This window comes from Squalius cephalus (genome assembly GCF_949319135.1).
Source record: "Squalius cephalus genome assembly, chromosome: 1".
In the NCBI taxonomy this organism is placed as follows: domain Eukaryota; kingdom Metazoa; phylum Chordata; class Actinopteri; order Cypriniformes; family Leuciscidae; genus Squalius; species Squalius cephalus.
The window spans coordinates 2,087,861-2,105,356 of NC_137122.1; the positions used below are offsets into that span (position 1 = coordinate 2,087,861).

At 42.2% G+C, this 17,496-nt stretch overlaps 1 protein-coding gene across 1 annotated transcript in view; it reads right to left on the reverse strand.

Moving 5' to 3' along the window:
- The window catches only part of rrp7a (ribosomal RNA processing 7 homolog A), a 4,111-nt gene extending 1,832 nt beyond the window's left edge, over positions 1–2,279 (reverse strand). The window contains exons 1-4 of the mRNA XM_079890650.1: positions 2,171–2,279; positions 1,919–2,067; positions 1,465–1,584; positions 1–112 (exon numbers count right to left, since the gene is read on the reverse strand). The exon at positions 1–112 is cut by the window's left edge and continues 12 nt beyond it. Of these exons, the coding sequence (XP_079746776.1) occupies positions 1–112; positions 1,465–1,584; positions 1,919–2,067; positions 2,171–2,222 (433 nt within the window). The 5' untranslated portion in view covers positions 2,223–2,279. The remainder of the gene's footprint in view (positions 113–1,464; positions 1,585–1,918; positions 2,068–2,170) is intronic.
- Between the last annotated feature and the right edge of the window lie 15,217 nt (positions 2,280–17,496).

Genomic DNA, 17,496 nt, shown 5'->3' on the forward strand with positions numbered 1-17,496 from the left:
TACGCACGGGTCTCTCTGCGCTGGAGACGATGAGCGGGAGTGTGTGTGGATGCCGTTTAGCTGATCTGACACCCGACGCACTAGTGAACACGATATAGGCCACTCTAAAACACTACACACACACACACACACACACACGAGAGAGAGAGAGAGAGAGAGAGAGAGAGAGAGTGAGTGACTGTAGTCTGTAGTGTGTGTGTGTGAGTGTCACCTGTCTCTGTGCGGGTCTGAAGTATCTGCTCGTGTCGCTGGAGAGTGAGTGAGTGAGTGAGTGAGTGTGTGTGTGTGTGTGTGTGTCTAGTGATATCACAGTTATACAAACTTATTATGACAATAAATGCCTAAATCAGAGGCGTAATGATGATCTCCCACCTCCACCCTGGTACTTCACATTTAAGGAAGTAGAGACTGTCTTAAAAAACCTCCCTAACAATAAAACAAGTGGTAAGGATGGTGTGACATATGAGACTCTTAAACCACACAGTCATGTAAGATTTTAACAACTATCTTTAACGTCTGTTTGGAAAATAAGAGGGTACCAGAGTTATGGAAAACACTAATCCATCGTACTCCAAAAAAGGACAACATTCCTGATGACCCATCGACATGGAGGGATATATCCCTTCTCCCCACCATCTATAAAGTGTTCATGAAATGCATACTGGCCAGAGCTCTCCCTTGGTTGGTGCAAGCTGACATCTTATCCACTAAGCAAAAGGCATACATCAATAGACAAGGTATGAGCGAGCATGCATTTCTCCTTAAAACAGGGATAGACGACTTTAAGCATGAGTCATGTAGACTGCATTCAGTCTTCTTAGACTTTAGGTCTCAAAGGTTCATGCAACCTCCACAACGAACACCTGGCTGATCTCCTCATTAACCACATCTGTTGTGTTAGCTGACACATGAGAAAAGGTTTCAGAGCTATTACTATTCAGAAACATGGATGGTTTTACACAAGAATATTTCCTCCAGTGATCTGATCATGACATCGTGACATAAAGATCCAAATGCATCTATAGTATGGAAGAAGCATTTATGACTAAGATTATTAAATATCAACCACTCCTAAACATCATTTCAGAGTTAGGTTATCAGAGCCGACTACTTGTGTTCATATTTGGCAGCTTAGGACACACACACACACAGGCTGGTTGTAAAAGGGCTTCAACAACTAGGGATGGCCAAAAAGAGGGCTAACCGGCTAGTGAAGTACTGTGCCCTGTCTGCTATTATAGGTAGCCGTCATATCTGGCGGAAACGGTGTTACTTGTATCCATAACAACTGAGTGATGCTAAATATTGTGAAGATCTGCTGTGTGCCACTGGTCTGTGATTATGTACATGCATCTGACTGCATCTACAGTATTTATGTCCCTGTAAGTCATGTCTTTTAAGTGAACTTAAATAAATATTTTAAATGTGTGTGTGTGTGTGTGTGTGTGTGTGTGTGTGTGTGACCTGTCTCTGCACGGGTCTGAAGTATCCGCTCGTGTCGCTGGACTCTGACGCTCCTGGTTTCTCACACAGTTCCACCGACTCGATCGCCCCGAAGCGGCTGAAGACGTGTCTGAGAACATCCTGCAAACACAACACACACATCTGTGTGTAACAACAACAACACACACATCTGTGTGTAACAACAACAACAAATCACTGGCCAAATGCATCACTTAAAAGTGTGTTATTGTACGTGATCTGACTGGACTGGACAGCGCACTGCATCATGGGACACCTCGTTCTGCACTGTGAGTGTGTGAGAGGGCTGTGTGTGTGTACCTGTGTGCAGTATGGCTGTGTGTGTGTGTCTGTTTGTGTGTGTGTGTGTGTGTGTGTGTGTGTGTGTGTGTGTGTGTGTGTACCTGTGTGCAGTATGGCTGTGTGTGTGTGTGTGTGTGTGTGTGTGTGTGTGTACCTGTGTGCAGTAGGGCGGCACGTTGAGCACGAACAGTGTTCGCTCCTGCGGTCTGTGTGTGTTGGACTCGGATCGGACGCGATGCTCTTTCACACACAGCTGATGAAGAGCAGCATGAGCATCATCCTCACTGAACCTCAGCGACAGCACTGTCTCACACACACACACACACACACACACACATCGCTGAAACATCACGAGCGAATATACGCATGTTATTACATTTATAAACGTTAATGAACTGATTGTTACCAGTAAAGCCTCCGGGAATGACCCACGCTTGTTGATCACCGGACGGCGCCATCTTCGTTTACACGAGTCACCGGAAACAGAGACGCAATGGCTGCTGGGAACTGTAGTTCCACTGAGGAATTGCGCTGAATGTGAAAATGTCGTCATCAGAAGAATATGATATGGAAAGTTTCTGTCGTGCTCTAAAAGTACGAAAAATATCGTTACCATGTTTACATGGTACAATAACTGGTAGGTTACTGTTTTTATTAATGCTTGACACGAATTTTCAATAAATTTACTGTGATTTGAATCCGTTTTGATTCAATATCCATTAATTTTGATAAAACATTAGTTACACATACATGTTAATTATTCTCAAGAAAAAAAAAGCTCTCACCTAATGCTGTAAATATAACGCCCTGTCAGCTTTTAAAGATTAAAAATAACAACTCAAATTAAATAAATAATAGGGTTTTATTATAATTATATAATATTTTAAAGGGATACTCCACTTTAAAAAGAAAATTATGTCATCATATCCTCACCCTCAAGTTGTTTCAAACCTGTATGAGTTTATTTCTTCTGCTGAACAGAAAGGAAGATATTTAGAAGAATGTTTCTAGACAGACAGTTTCTGCTCTCATTGACTTGCATAGTAGGAAAAAAATATATGGAAGTCAATGGGACCAGAGACTGTCTGGTACTTACATTAAATTAAATAAAACAGAATAATCCTCACGTTTTCGGTGATTCCCTAGTTATTTCTTATTGTCGAGAGCCGGAGGCGGCACGAAATTTGACGGAGGCGGCCGCCTCATAATCCTCTATGCAGGAAAAACCCTGGTAACGTAACGCGTAAATGTGCTTAACTAGTGTAAATCAAGCAAGCTAGTCTGCATAGGCCAAGAAGTGTTGGCGAAATAACACATTAGGGGAGCGGAGTGAATATGGAATTTTTTCCAGAAAAATTATTGCACATAATAAATTCAAGCACTTTCAAGCAGGGGCGTAAATTTCATCTAAATGTTGGGGGGACAATAAACATAACATTCCTTACGAGCAATTTTTTGAAGGGGACACCAATAATATAGGCAAAATTGTACTTTCTATGGATATGTGTGTACACAGAGGAAAGCCTTACTGCTATTATTAGTGTAGCTAGACCGTTCCATTATCCTGACTAAAAGCTGACTAAATTGACCAAAATATTCTTCACTGGTGTGCAAAATTGACAAAAAAATGATGGTTGATGATAAATTTAGGGATTTTATCGATAACGATAATTAGACAATATTTTGCTGAGTGTGTTATTGTGCTGGTAACTTGGCATGTTTAGGACTGCCGAGGACAGCCGACTCCTAAAGTTTTTGATATTCTTCATATTCTGTGTGGCGGTTCAGTTCACAGCAGTGACAGAAATAATTTTTCCAATAAGTTTCAATAGATTTTTACCTTCATTGGCATTTTTACCTTTATAAATGTATTTTTAAACCTAAATATATGCATGCATCATCTTTTGTGTCAATTTCATACATTAAATTAGATTATAATAATGTCACAATAGGGCTGTTACCAATCAAATTAAATAATATCAACAAAATCTTTGCAATGTAGAGGAAACAAAAAAGTTGCATTTAAAATGGCATTTAGATTTTACACAGACATAAATAATGTTTTGTTTAAAACATAAAACGTTGAATATTGATATGTAAAATTATTTAAAACATGAAAAGATACTTTAAATGTGAAATTAAAACCGCCAGTAGGTGGCAGCAATTCATTGTTAATGAGTGAGTCATTGTGATTCAACCTATTTTTTTACAGTCTATGGATTCAACCGGATTCAACTGATTCGTTCAAAAAGCTGATTCATAATTCAGCAAGGAAATACCTCAGTGTTTCTCAGAGACGCAAATACAGTGCTTTCGCTTAGTTTTCAACTGTTTTCATTGGCGAAATAAAGTTAAAACAGGCAATATGATGTCTAAAAGTAAACTTTTCAATTATTAATTTAAATCACATTTATTATCATGTTAATATCTGGAGAAAAACTGCACTCTTTGTGTGATATTATATTATATTAATTATATTAAATGATATAAACTGACTAAATCACACTGTGAAAGCGTGAAAATCTAAATGCGCACCCGCACTTGTCTAATCTACAAGACTACACAAAGTGTATGAGTACACTCTTTGGGTGTGTGTGTGAGGGAACGGTTTTAAACAATCTAGGTAACATTTAACGCACAGACTGTATAAAACAAGGTTATAATCGCCAACATAGCGAGGCGGACTACATCGGTGACAAAAGTAAGTGATTGGTTATCATAACATGATTTATTAATGACGCAGACGCAGCATATTCTGTATAAAGAGAAAATAATCACTTCATCTGAGGTTTAAAGTAAATAAAATAGCCTTGACTTACTGGAGTTTACTGGAGTTGTTTGTGATGAGGTAAAAGGGGAGCGGGCAGTGGACCGAAGCAATGAGGCAAGGGAGGGGGGAATCAAAATTTTAAAACGTTTATTTGTATTTGCCCTGTTTGCATTTTTATTGTTTTACTACTTAAACAATTATTTTAAGTATATATCATTATATTATTTACAATACACATATTTTAATTATATTTTTAGGAGGGGACAACCCTCAGATAGGGGGGGTCCTGACCCCCCCGACCCCCCGCGATTTCCGCCTATGCTTTCAAGGACCTGTCTCTATTTATGTTTATTTGTAAAAACATTTTTTTCGGATTCACAAACTTTCAAAGATTTCAAGGACCCGTGGGAACTCATGACATCCCCTCTCTTAAGTTTAGAACTTTTGAGCTTGTGACCATTATTACATATCTGAATTAAACAGTTATACAACCTTCAGTCAGGATTCAGGCCGCATCATAGCACTGAAACTGCACTCGTTAAAATCACAAATGATTTACTTTTAGCTTCTGACCAAGGCTGTATCTCAATATTAGTTTTACTTGATCTTAGTGCTTCGTTCGATACTATAGATCATACAATACTCTTAGATCGATTACAAAATTATACTGGTGTTCATGGACAAGCATTAAGCTGGTTCAGATCGTATTTATCTGACCGCTACCATTTTGTCTATTTAAATGGAGAAAAATCTATCATAACTCCAGTAAACTATGGAGTGCCGCAGGGATCTGTGTTAGGCCCTCTATTATTCTCAATATATATGCTGCCACTTGGAAATATTATAAGGAAACATAGAATTAGTTTCCATTGTTATGCTGATGACACTCAAATATATATTTATATAGGTAATACTTATCAGTTCAAAAAACCGCCCACAAAACCTCTTACAATACCACTTTAACATAGTAGGGTGTCCTGTTACTTTATCCTCTACAGTAAAAGACCTGGGTGTTATATTAGATTGTAACCTGTCTTTTGAAAATCATATTTCATATGTTACAAAAACAGCCTTTTTCCACCTCAGAAACATTGCTAAGCTACGTAATATGCTATCCGTTTCTGATGCAGAAAAGTTAGTTCATGCATTCATGACCTCGAGACTAGATTACTGTAATGCTTTATTAGCTGGTTGTCCTGCATCCTCAATAAACAAGCTACAGTTAGTTCAAAATGCCGCCGCTAGAGTTCTAACTAGATCAAGAAAATATGATCATATAACACCAATTTTATCATCACTACATTGGTTACCTATAAAGTTCCGTATTAATTACAAGGTATTGCTACTGACTTATAAAGCCCTAAACGGCTTAGCTCCAGTCTATTTAACGGATCTTCTATCGCCCTATAATCCATCGCGCTCTTTAAGGTCACTAAATTCGAGGCTTTTGGTTATACCTAGGATTTCCAGATCAACCAAAGGAGGGAGATAATTTTCACATTTAGCTCCAAAACTCTGGAATAGTCTTCCGGATACGGTTCGTTGCTCAGACTCGCTCTCCCAGTTTAAAACTAGATTAAAGACGCATCTCTTCAGCCAGGCATTTATATAATATTTTTAATCTTACAGTTAAATCCGACCTCTAGTTCATAAACGCCAGAGGAGAACTGGCCCCCGACTGATGCTTTTGGTTTTCAGTCCTTTTGCACAGAAATATCAGCAGATGATCAGTGTTTTTTTCGGAACCTCAAGCCATTTTTTTCAGCCTTTTGCCATTTATGCAATAATTATATGCTTTGAAAGGTCACTCGTTCATTTCTGTTTATTTTATGTGGTGTTAAAGACCTTTTACAATAAAGTCATTGGTTTTAAAATATTTGCACCAAGAGTATCGGAGAGCTCAGGATTTGAGTGTTAGAGTTATCTATGTACATGATACACTGTTACTGTTGATCCAGAGCTTATCATCTCCTGTATAATGTTGCGACTTCCAGTGAATTAACAGCTTTTATATTTCTGTTTATTTTGTGCTCTTTTAATACATGGTTTTTCCTTCTTTGAATATTGTAACAATTATTTTTATCAGAAACCGCACTCAGATCCTACCCTGTCTGTATCTCTCTCTCCTCCTGTCAGGCGAACTCCGTTTGCAAGCAGCACAGCGAGGGTTAAACAGCTTCATCCGTCCAGCACCGACAGCCAAACAGTCCCCAATTGAGGTGCAGTCAGGCAAAGGAGAGACAGAGGACCTACCCGGAGTGATGGCTCCTTAGAGGACGAAGAAAGAGAGGAATCACTCCAAAGGAACCGGAGAGCTGTTACCGAGGTTTGTATTTATAAAGTAATTTTAACGTTATTATATTCTGACCAGGGTTTCCGTTGTCCGGTAATTGCCGGACATTGGCCGAAAAAAAAATGAAATGTCCAATGTGTAATGCGGTCTGTTATTTCTTGATATCAGAGCGCTGCGAAGCACTAGCGGCGCCATGATTTTGTTTGTAGGTGGGCCTTCAGAAAACTGGATGGGCCAGTTAAAATAAGCCAAAATAAATAAAAATCATCTCCCCTTCATCTCCGTTTCAGCACTTTACCTGAATTTAATGCGTAATTAGCATAGGTAAAAAAAAAAAAATTAATTAAACTGGATTTTTTTTTGTTGCTTTTTTAATACAATTACAATTTCATTTAGTTTATTGTTTAATAAAATTATAGGCCTATTATTTTTAGCTTATTAACAGCAACAACAGCTGTAAAGATTAAGTTGACGATCGCCATCTCCGTAGTGAACGTGCCTATAGAGAGAAATGCACATTATGGATTAGCCTACATAATCAGAGAGTAGCCTATTTCTTTTCGTTCTTTCTTAAGATATATTTCATGTCTGAGGCCTACGCTGAGTTTCGTTAAATTAGGATGAGATGCGCTCCAGTTCACGAGCAATGCAGTGAACGCGCGGGCGCCTCCATGATTAGGCCTATCGTCTGCTATATTCTTCTTATTCATTAAATCCAGGCAATTGGTTGATAAAAAATTTGATTAAAATTAAAATACAATTTATACAAAACGAAATTCACTTCAAAAACAAATTCACTTTCTACAAAACAAAATTTAATTAAGTGGTCAAAATCATGTCTGACCCGCTCCATGTCTCTCGATATTGCGCATCCTATCTTACTCGTGCGGTTCATTTTACTTTAAATGATAATGAGCTTTGCTCAACCCGCCTCTCTTTTCTGTGGGGCTTTTCCATGTGGAGTGTTGCCTTGACAACAGTTGAGGGTATATTTTGAAGAATGGCAGCGGGAGACTCTGAGGACACATTTGTGCAACCGTATCATAAATCATAAAAAACATATTTACAGCCTGGTGCAAAATGTGGCTTTGGTCTATATAGCTTATTTTGCCCTTGATGACAACTGTGAGGGGGGGTGAATTTTTTTATAACTCATCCATTTACATTATATTAATAATTAAGGGCGTGTCCACTTTTGAGTGAGTTCCCGCTGCTGTGGTCATTAGTCATCATTAGCCGTTTGCCTGCTGTCTGTTAGCCATAACATTAGGGTTTTTCACCAAGGGGGTAAGGTTTCAGAAAAAACTGAAGCTTCCACGGGCGCCGCCATTGCTAGCAGACACTCACCTGCTGTTAGCATTCCATTGATTCCCATACATTTTGGCGTCACTTTGACAGCGAATCACTTTTCATCTGAGGCGTTTAAAGACTCCATTTGTCCATTATTTATGTCTAAAGAAAATGTATTTTATGTATACAAAAATGTATAAAAGGCTCAATTACCTTGTATCTTACGTTATGGCCCCGTAGAAGCAATTTTTGTAAAAAAATAGGCTAACAATTGCGTCATAACCATGCAACTTTCTATCGCAAAGTAGAGAAATTACCATATGGACAGGAGGAGAAGCTTGCGGGCAATCGGGGGGACGTGGAGGCAAAATGACAAAATAATTTATCAGAATATGTAGCAAAAGTTGCTACTGCTCCAAGCTCATGGACACTGTAGGGTGATGCCCCTTTAAGGACGTTGATTCTGTGGGCCCATGTGATCACCTAGGAACTGAACTGAACCGATCTGAATGTGAAAGCCCTGTTGATGTTCTATAACAACTACAGATAAAACCCTTAATCTAAACTATATATTCCCAGTGTGGTGAGTAACATTTCTGTTGTTGTTATAAGTGTATTAAAATCATTATGTAGATCGCTATTTGCGATTAGCGCCTAAACGCCTAATGTTTGTTTAGGCTATTTTTGTTTGATATTTATAGTTTATATTGCCTATTGAAATATTCAGGCAATATATGTTGCATTTATTTGTTAAACAGATCTAATACGTGTTGTAATGCTGTTTTAGTAATGTGTGTTGTCAGGTGTATCACACATATGTGGCTAATGTTTAATGCTAATAGCTATATACCACATACCCAGGAGGCAAAGGGGGTTTAGCAGACATGGGCTGCTGTAAAAGTTCCCTTTCAAGGGAACTCGCGTTGCGTCGAGTTTGACGCTATGGGAACGCTTTGCGTGATGATGTCTTGAAGCACATGTAAAATCAGTCCAATGGCGTGGCGGAACGTCAAAGTCAAAGTTTATTTATATAGCACTTTTTAAAAACAACAAGTGTTTAACAAAGTGCTGTACACACATATCCTTTATCAATAATGTAAACAACCAACATGACTTAAAATAAAAAGAACAAAACAAAACAATAAAACAATACTCTCACATAGCGTCAAATGCCAAACTGTAGTAGTGAGTTTTGAGATTCGATTTAAAAATAGCAAGGGTTTGAGCCTGTCTGATGTGCAGGGGCAAACTATTCCAGAGCTTTGGTCCTGCTACAGCAAAAGCTCTTTCACCTCTGCTTTTTAATTTCACCCGAGGGACAACCAAAAGCAAATGGTCAGCAGACCTAAGCGCTCTTGATGGAGCGTATTGCCTAATCAGTTCTGACATATACTTAGGAGCAAGGCCATGAAGCGATTTAAAAACAAACATCAGAATTTTGAAGTTAATTCTAAAATAGATTGGCAACCAGTGAAGAGAGGAAAGAACAGGTGTAATATGTTTGCGCGTTTTCGTGTCCCTGTCAACAAGCGAGCTGCAGCATTCTGAACCCTCTGCAGTCTAGAGAGAGAGGCCTGAGCCTGACTAATGCCTATCGTCAGATGCAGGTGACGTCACGTACCAGGAAACTATAAAGCCTGCTTGAAAACAGAGAGCTGTCTTGTCACCATTATGCAATCCAGCGATCAGTTCAGAATGTGTGTGCATCCCTGCCCGCGTTTTATTATGGGTAGGGACACTCACGTTCTGTGCATTGTTTGTTTGGGAGAGGAGCATGCCCAGTCAGCACTCGAGGGTGCTGGCTGTGTGCATTGCGAGGCGCTGTCCATGCGCTCGCTCCGATCCCGGCTGAGTTTCTTCCGGGAAGCTCGCGTTCCCCAGGGCTCGGGTCCCGCTGCTGCCGAGGCACAGCGGCGATCTCATTCCTGGGGTTCGCAAATGGATCTATCAGCGGGGTCTGAGACGGGTTCTGCCCTATCTCAGCCCTTACCTGATAGACCCGGTGTCTCTCATCAGGGTTCGGAAGCACGCACTGCGGTTTCTTCCCCCCCCGATGGTGGCACAAACACTGCAATTGTCCAGTTCTGAGGAACTGGATGTTGTTAGTGTTGAGGCTGAGTCTGAGGATGCCCCACCTCAATCTCATGCATTTGAAGAATTGCTGGAAGTAGTGACAAGAGCAGTCGATAGACTATGTATTGAGTGGCCATCTAAAGATAAACAGGACGTTCGTTCAAAAAACAAACTTGATGAACGCTTCCTACCCTCACGTGCACAACCACATCGCCGAAATCTGCAATTTTTCCCCGATCTCCACACTGAGGTGTCGAGATTGTGGGATAAGCCAGCTTCATATAGAGTCTTTAATTCACAAACATCGAAATATTCTTCTATTTCTGGTTACAAAGAGCATGGTTATGGGGAGATGCCGAAGGTGGAAGAGACGCTTGCGAGCTATCTCTCTCCAGCGACAGCATCTTCGCTAAAAGTTTCGGCATTGCCTAATAAGCCCCTCAGAGTTACATCTTATCTGGTGGGCAAGGCTTATTCCGCGTCTGGTCAGGCTGCAGCATGTTTACACACGATGTCTTTGCTGCAGGCTTATCAGGCGGAATTATTGGGAGATCTCGATGAGGGCGGGGGTATTGGCCCAGATGTGGTGTGTGAGCTCCGTAGAGCCACAGATTTGTCTCTCAGGGCCACCAAGGAGGCGGCTAAATCTATCGGCCGGTCTATGGCAGCCCTGGTGGCTACTGAGAGGCACCTGTGGCTCAATTTGAGCAACATTAAAGACGAGGAGAAGCATATTTCCATATCTCTATCCGTCCATGTCTTTGGAAGTTCCTGAGGTTTGCTTTCGGGGGCAAAGCATACCAATATCGAGTTCTTCCATTCGGTCTAACTTTATCACCCCGCACTTTCACGAAATGCGTGGATGCAGCTCAGGCGCCTCTGCACCTCCAGGGCATTCGCATAATGAACTATATCGACGATTGGTTGATTTTAGCTCAGTCGCATCAGTTGGCAGTTCGACATCGAGATGTTGTTCTCGCACATATGAAAGAGTTGGGGTTACGGCTGAATGCCAAAAAGAGTGTGCTCACTCCTCTCCAGAGGACCACTTTTCTAGGCGTGGTATGGGACTCAGTGCTGATGCAGGCGCGTCTGTCACCTCCACGCATAGAGTCCATCCTTGCAGCTGTGAAATATGTAAAGCTAGGCCAGCTACTCACTGTCAAACAGGTCCAGAGACTGTTGGGTCTCATGGCAGCAGCTTCCAACGTGATACCTTTTGGACTGTTGTACATGAGGCCCCTGCAGTGGTGGCTCAGGACCAGGGGGTTTTCCCCGAGGGGCAACCCTTTTCGCACAATCATGGTCACGTGGCGATGCCTACGTGCCTTGGTTATGTGGAAGAAACCCTGGTTCCTGTCCCAAGGCCCGGCGTTGGGAGCTCCTTGTCGTCGCAAACTGCTAAAGACGGATGCTTCCCTCACGGGTTGGGGAGCGATTCTGGAGGGTCGCTCATCTCAAGGTCTGTGGGAAGACCATCATCGTTCATGGCATATAAATCGCCTGGAGATGTTGGCTGTTTTCCGGGCTCTGAGGAGCTTTATCACAGATCTCAGGGGACACCATGTGCTCGTATATACGGACAACACTTCGGTAGTCGCCTATATAAATCACCAAGGGGGTTTGTGCTCACGCCCATTATGCAATCTGGCACGCCATATCCTCTTGTGGTCCCAGGGGAAGCTGTTGTCACTCAGGGCAGCTTACATCCCTGGGGTCCAAAATTTAGGAGCAGACATTCTGTCGAGACAGGGGCTGAGGCCCGGGGAATGGAGGCTCCACCCCGAGGTGGTGGAGCTGATATGGAGGGAGTTTGGCCAAGCACAAGTGGATCTGTTTGCATCTCGAGAGACGTCTCACTGTCCACTTTGGTTCTCATTCACGCATCCAGCTCCTCTCGGACTGGATGCTATGGTACAGACGTGGCCGAGGCTGCGTCTGTACGCTTTTCCCCCAATCGCTCTGCTCCCAGGAGTTCTGGAAAGAGTTCGCAGGGACCGGGTTTACCTACTTCTTATAGCCCCGCGGTGGCAGGGCAGAGTATGGTTCTCCGATCTTGTGTCTCTCCTTGACGGGCCTCATCTGGAGATATCCGTTAGGAGGGACCTTCTGTCCCAAGCAGAGGGCTCGATATTTCACCCTCGGCCAGAACTGTTGAACCTATGGGCTTGGCCTCTGAGGGGGCCCAGCTCATAGAGTCAGGTCTCTCAACTGAGGTTGTTGAGACCATTCTACAGTCCAGAGCTCCCTCCACGAGGAAACTTTATGCCCTGGAGAGTATTCACTTCATGGTGTAGTGACCGTCGGTTGGACCCAGTTAACTGTTCACAGTTAACGGTTCACTGCAGGTCTGACCCCGTCCATTTTAAAGGTCTATGTGGCGGCCATAGGTGCTTACCACATTCCTTTGGGTGGAATGTCTGTGGGGAAAGACCCTTTGGTATCTCGTTTCCTTCGTGGCACTTTGAGGCTGAGGCCTGCAGTTCTCTCTAGGGTGCCTCCATGGGATTTGTCCATTGCTCTGCAAGGCCTTTCCCTGGCCCCTTTTGGAGGCCCATTGAGGAGGTTCCGGCTAAGTTTCTGACCCTGAAAGCCAGAGGTGGGACAAAGTCATTGTTATGCAAGTCACAAGTAAGTCTCAAGTCTTTGCCCTCGAGTCCCAAGTCAAGTCGAGTCAAAGATGAGGCAAGTCCCGAGTCGAGTCAAAAGTCAAAGCCAACAAGTCTCAAGTCGAGTCCAAAGTCCTACCATTTTAGTTTCGAGTCATTTCAAGTCCTCTTACTACAGAAATAAAATGTATACAAATCATGTATGTCTGTAAGATTTATATTTATTTAAACCTCTTTTTATACAATGACATTAATCAAATACAGTAAAAAACAGAAAATTAAATTTTCACAAAAAAATTCACATGAATTTATTTCTTCTGCTGAACAGGAAGGAAGGGGGGGCGGGAGATGGGTGCAACTGTGATGCAATTATTAAAGGGATAGTTCACTTTGAAATTAATTTTTTATATGTTTTAGCTTACCTCAAGGGCATCCAAGATGTAGGTGTCTTTGTTTCCGCAGTAGTTTCAATTTTGATATTTTTAGGTCAAACCGTTCTTGTCTGTCAGTCATATAATGCAGGTCTGTGGTCACTGTCTCAAAACACAAGCACAGAGTCCAAATTAAAACAATTCCCCATCGTCCAAATGAAACAATACCCCGTCATAAGTACATGGAACTTTCGTTCCAATGAACTGCAGTAGCCAAGGCGACATCTATGTATACATCTATACCCGCCCGCGCCGTCAGACCATTTGGACGTGTGCTGTTTTCAAGAGCTAAAAACGATATAAATACTGTTCGTTTTCTCACACAAACCGCTCGTTTCGTGTCTTAGGCCATCAATGTGTACTTATGATGGGGAATTGTTTCATTTGGACGATGGGGAATTGTTTTAATTTGGACTCTGTGCTTGTGTTTTGAGACAGTGACCACAGACCTGCATTATATGACTGACAGACAAGAACGGTTTGACCTAAAAATATCAAAATTGAAACTACTGCGGAAACAAAGACACCTACATCTTGGATGCCCTTGAGGTAAGCTAAAACATATCAAAAATTAATTTCAAAGTGAACTATCCCTTTAATAATTGTAATTTTTGCATCACAATAAGTGTATTGTGATTGTCAAAACATTTTAGTAACTAAACTGAATTTTATTAGGTTTAGAGACAACATGTTACAATGTTTACATGGTTCAATTTCTGGTAAGCTACGCTTTTTTATTATTTCAGTTCAATTCACTTATTATGATTTGATTTAATATTGACTCATTTGGATATTAGGTAGGCTACACAAGATAGGCATTAATTATTCTCAAGAAAAAAACAACTCACCTAATGCTGTAAACATACAGAGAGCCTTATCAGCTGGCAGTATTATTTAAGGTTAAAAATAACACAAATTAAATATAATGCGGTTTTTTTTTTATTATAATAACAACTTTATTTAATGATATAAGTAAAAATATAATAAACATGCAATAGTACACATATTTAGCAAAATACTCTCTATAGCTCTTTTTTCTAGCCAACTAACGTGCCTATATTATGGTCATTAAATGGCTTTCCTGAGGTAAATGTTATGTGACATAATTGTTCTCCAACTGTTTTATTGACCCCTTTGATTGATGGGTCGATATTATGTATGAGGAATATACATTTAGGTAAGTTGTACTGTATCTTTCAACAGTGTTCATTCGTGTTTAACTTTATTTACTATCAGCTAGAGATGATCGGTTCACGTGCCGCTAGGGATCTGTCGTGTCACATTTACAAGCGCCAAAACGGTATTTATTGTCTGAATTTCGTAATAAAAGTGACAGAATCTGAGAGCAGAGATTTTTTTATATCATAACTAACCTGCTCTGTCAAGTCCGTTGGTCTCCGTGTCCTCTTTGCTTCGCGATTTTTCTGTGCGTGAGAAAATGGATGTGTTGCTACATCCAATAAGGTGCTTATCATTCGTTCAAATTCGTAGCATGCGTTGTTGCTTGTTGCGCTTCATTGGTTGTATTGCAATGTGCCTGCTTAGATGCTGTCGAATCAAAACAACGTGGGACTACAGTGATTGGATGTCGTGCAGGCAGCGCGCGTGCTCTCTGCATGCATACAGGTGGTGCACATTTTTTCACAGATGCAGATAAACAGCGGCGTGTGAACCTTTTTTCCCCAGTTTTCATGGGAAGTAGCAAGTCTTCTCGAGTCAAAAGGCGCAAGTCCAAGTGAAGTCACGAGTCATTGATGTTAAAGTCCAAGTCGAGTTGCAAGTCTTTGTACATTTTGTCGAGTCGAGTCTGAAGTCATCAAATTCATGACTCGAGTCTGACTCGAGTCCAAGTCACATGACTCGAGTCCACACCTCTGCTGAAAGCTCTCTTCCTCCTTGCTAATTCTTCTCTCAAGAGAATAGGGGATCTTCAAGCACTGTCGGTTGCCCCGTCGTGTTTAGAGTTTGCACCCGGTATGGTCAAGGCATTTCTGCATCCAAGACCGGGTCATATCCCCAAGGTCCCCACTAATGTGGCTAGACCTATTGTACTGCAGGCCTTCTGTCCTCCTCCCTTTCAAAATGCAGACCAAGAGGCGAATAATTTCGGGCATTAGACGCCTATGTCCACAGAGCTGCCCTGTGGCGTAAATCCGATCAATTGTTTGTGTGTTTTGGGTCCCCGAATAAAGGGTCCCCGGTGTCTAAGCAAAGGATGAGCAAGTGGGTGGTTGAGGCCATCTCATTTGCTTATGAGGCGGCCGGGCAGCCTTCTCCTTTGGCTGTCCGGTCCCATTCTACGAGGAGTATGGCGGCCTCTAAGGCCCTTCTTTCAGGAGTTTCACTTCAGGATGTTTGTGATGCGGCAGGCTGGTCCTCACCACACACTTTCGTCAGATTTTACTCTCTGGACCTGGACTTTACTCCAGGGTCTCAGGTTCTGTCATCCTAGTGCTGCTCATCATGATTTCACACAGAACAGACATTTGTAGCTATGGTGGCGTTGGTATAGACATTCCCCATAGCGTCAAACTCGACGCAACGCGAGTTCCCTTGAAAGGGAACGCCTTAGTTACGACTGTAACCTCGGTTCCCTGAAGAGGTAACGAGCGTTGCGTCACCTTGCCATATCTCCTTCATGCCTGTCAGCGACTACTTCAGACTTTTCGAAGCTTTCGCTTTCTGTTTTTGGGCAGGCTTTATAGCTTCCTGGTACGTGACGTCACCCGCCTCTGACGTTCCCTCTTCAGGGAACCGAGGTTACAGTCGTAACCGAGGCGTTTGTTACTGAAAAGGTCACAGCAGCGTTAACTAGTTTTTGTGTAATATAATACAAATATAGTGTTATATGCGTAATTATCTTTTATTATGACAGTATGTGGCAACATGTACATTAAAAGCGCATCTTCTGCATTAAACAATGATATTGCCATTTTCTAGACTCTTACATGTATCTAACGCCACACTTACACTACGGAAGACTGTAATTTTTTTTAAATACATTTGATGAGTAAGTATTTGTTATTTGTAATTAAATACTTTTTTATGTATTTGTGCGCATCTCTGGTAAAGGTTGTCAAAACAAGTCCAATCTCCACTTAAATCCAGCAGGTCGCATGGGTAGTTCACCCAACTACCTTACCTCTCGACCAGAGGTAAACGATGGAGCAAGCACTGATGGGGTTTCGCACAGTGGTTCCTCTTCAGCCGGACGTAAGTAATGGGGCGGATACTGGTAGGGGTTTCACACAACAACTCCTCTTCGGCTGGAGGTAAGTAATGGCTCAGACACTGGCGGGGATTTGCACAGCAACTCCTCTTCGGCTGGAGGTAAGTAATGGCTCAGGCACTGGCAGGGGTTTACACAGCAACTCCTCTTCGGCTGGAGGTAAGTACTGGAGCACGTGCTAGTGGGAAACTGACAGCAAAGGAAGGGGATTACTCGTCTCACAGGACAGCATCAATTATTTGAGTGTCGCCTCTCTTTGGGATAGAGGGGAGGATCGGGCAGGGGAAGCGTCAGCCGCACTCCAGCACTTCGTCGCAGATGACCACCGAGGAACTCTCTCGTTCCCTCCACGGGACACACTCACTAGCTGGGGGCAGCTCCCCCTCCACAACCGTCGAGTCGCAACAACAGTCGCTCTCTTCCCCACAGAACGGTGTTAGCCACTTCCACTAACAGGGCAATCCTCAGAGCAGCGATGGCAGTATTCGATAGCAGGGGGGGTGGTTTCTCTGTGTTCACAGAACAGTCATGGCAAATAGAAAACTTGGCGTTCAACAACAGAATCTTCTTACCCCAGAGCAGCGATGGCAGTATTCGATAGCAGAGGGCAGTTTCTCTATGTTCACAGAACCACAGAGGTGAGTACAGATTTCAATCCTCAACAGCTGAGCCTTCTCTCCACAGGACAGCGACAACAGCATTCAATAGCAGAGGGCAGTTTCTCTATGTTCACAGAACAATCGTGATGAATAGAAGACTTGACATTCAGCAACTGAATCTTCTTACCGCAAAGCAGCGATGGCAGTATTCAATGGCAGAGGGCAGTTTCTCTATATTCCCAGAACAGCAGTGGTCAGTACAGGTTTCAACGGTCAGCTGCTGAGCCCTCTTCCCACAGGACAGTAGTTACAGCATACAATGGCCGAGGACAGTTTCTCTATGTTCACAGAACAATCATGGTGAATAGAAGATTTAACAATCAGTAACTGGATCTTCTTACCACAGTGCAGTGATGGCAGTATTCAATGATAGAGGAC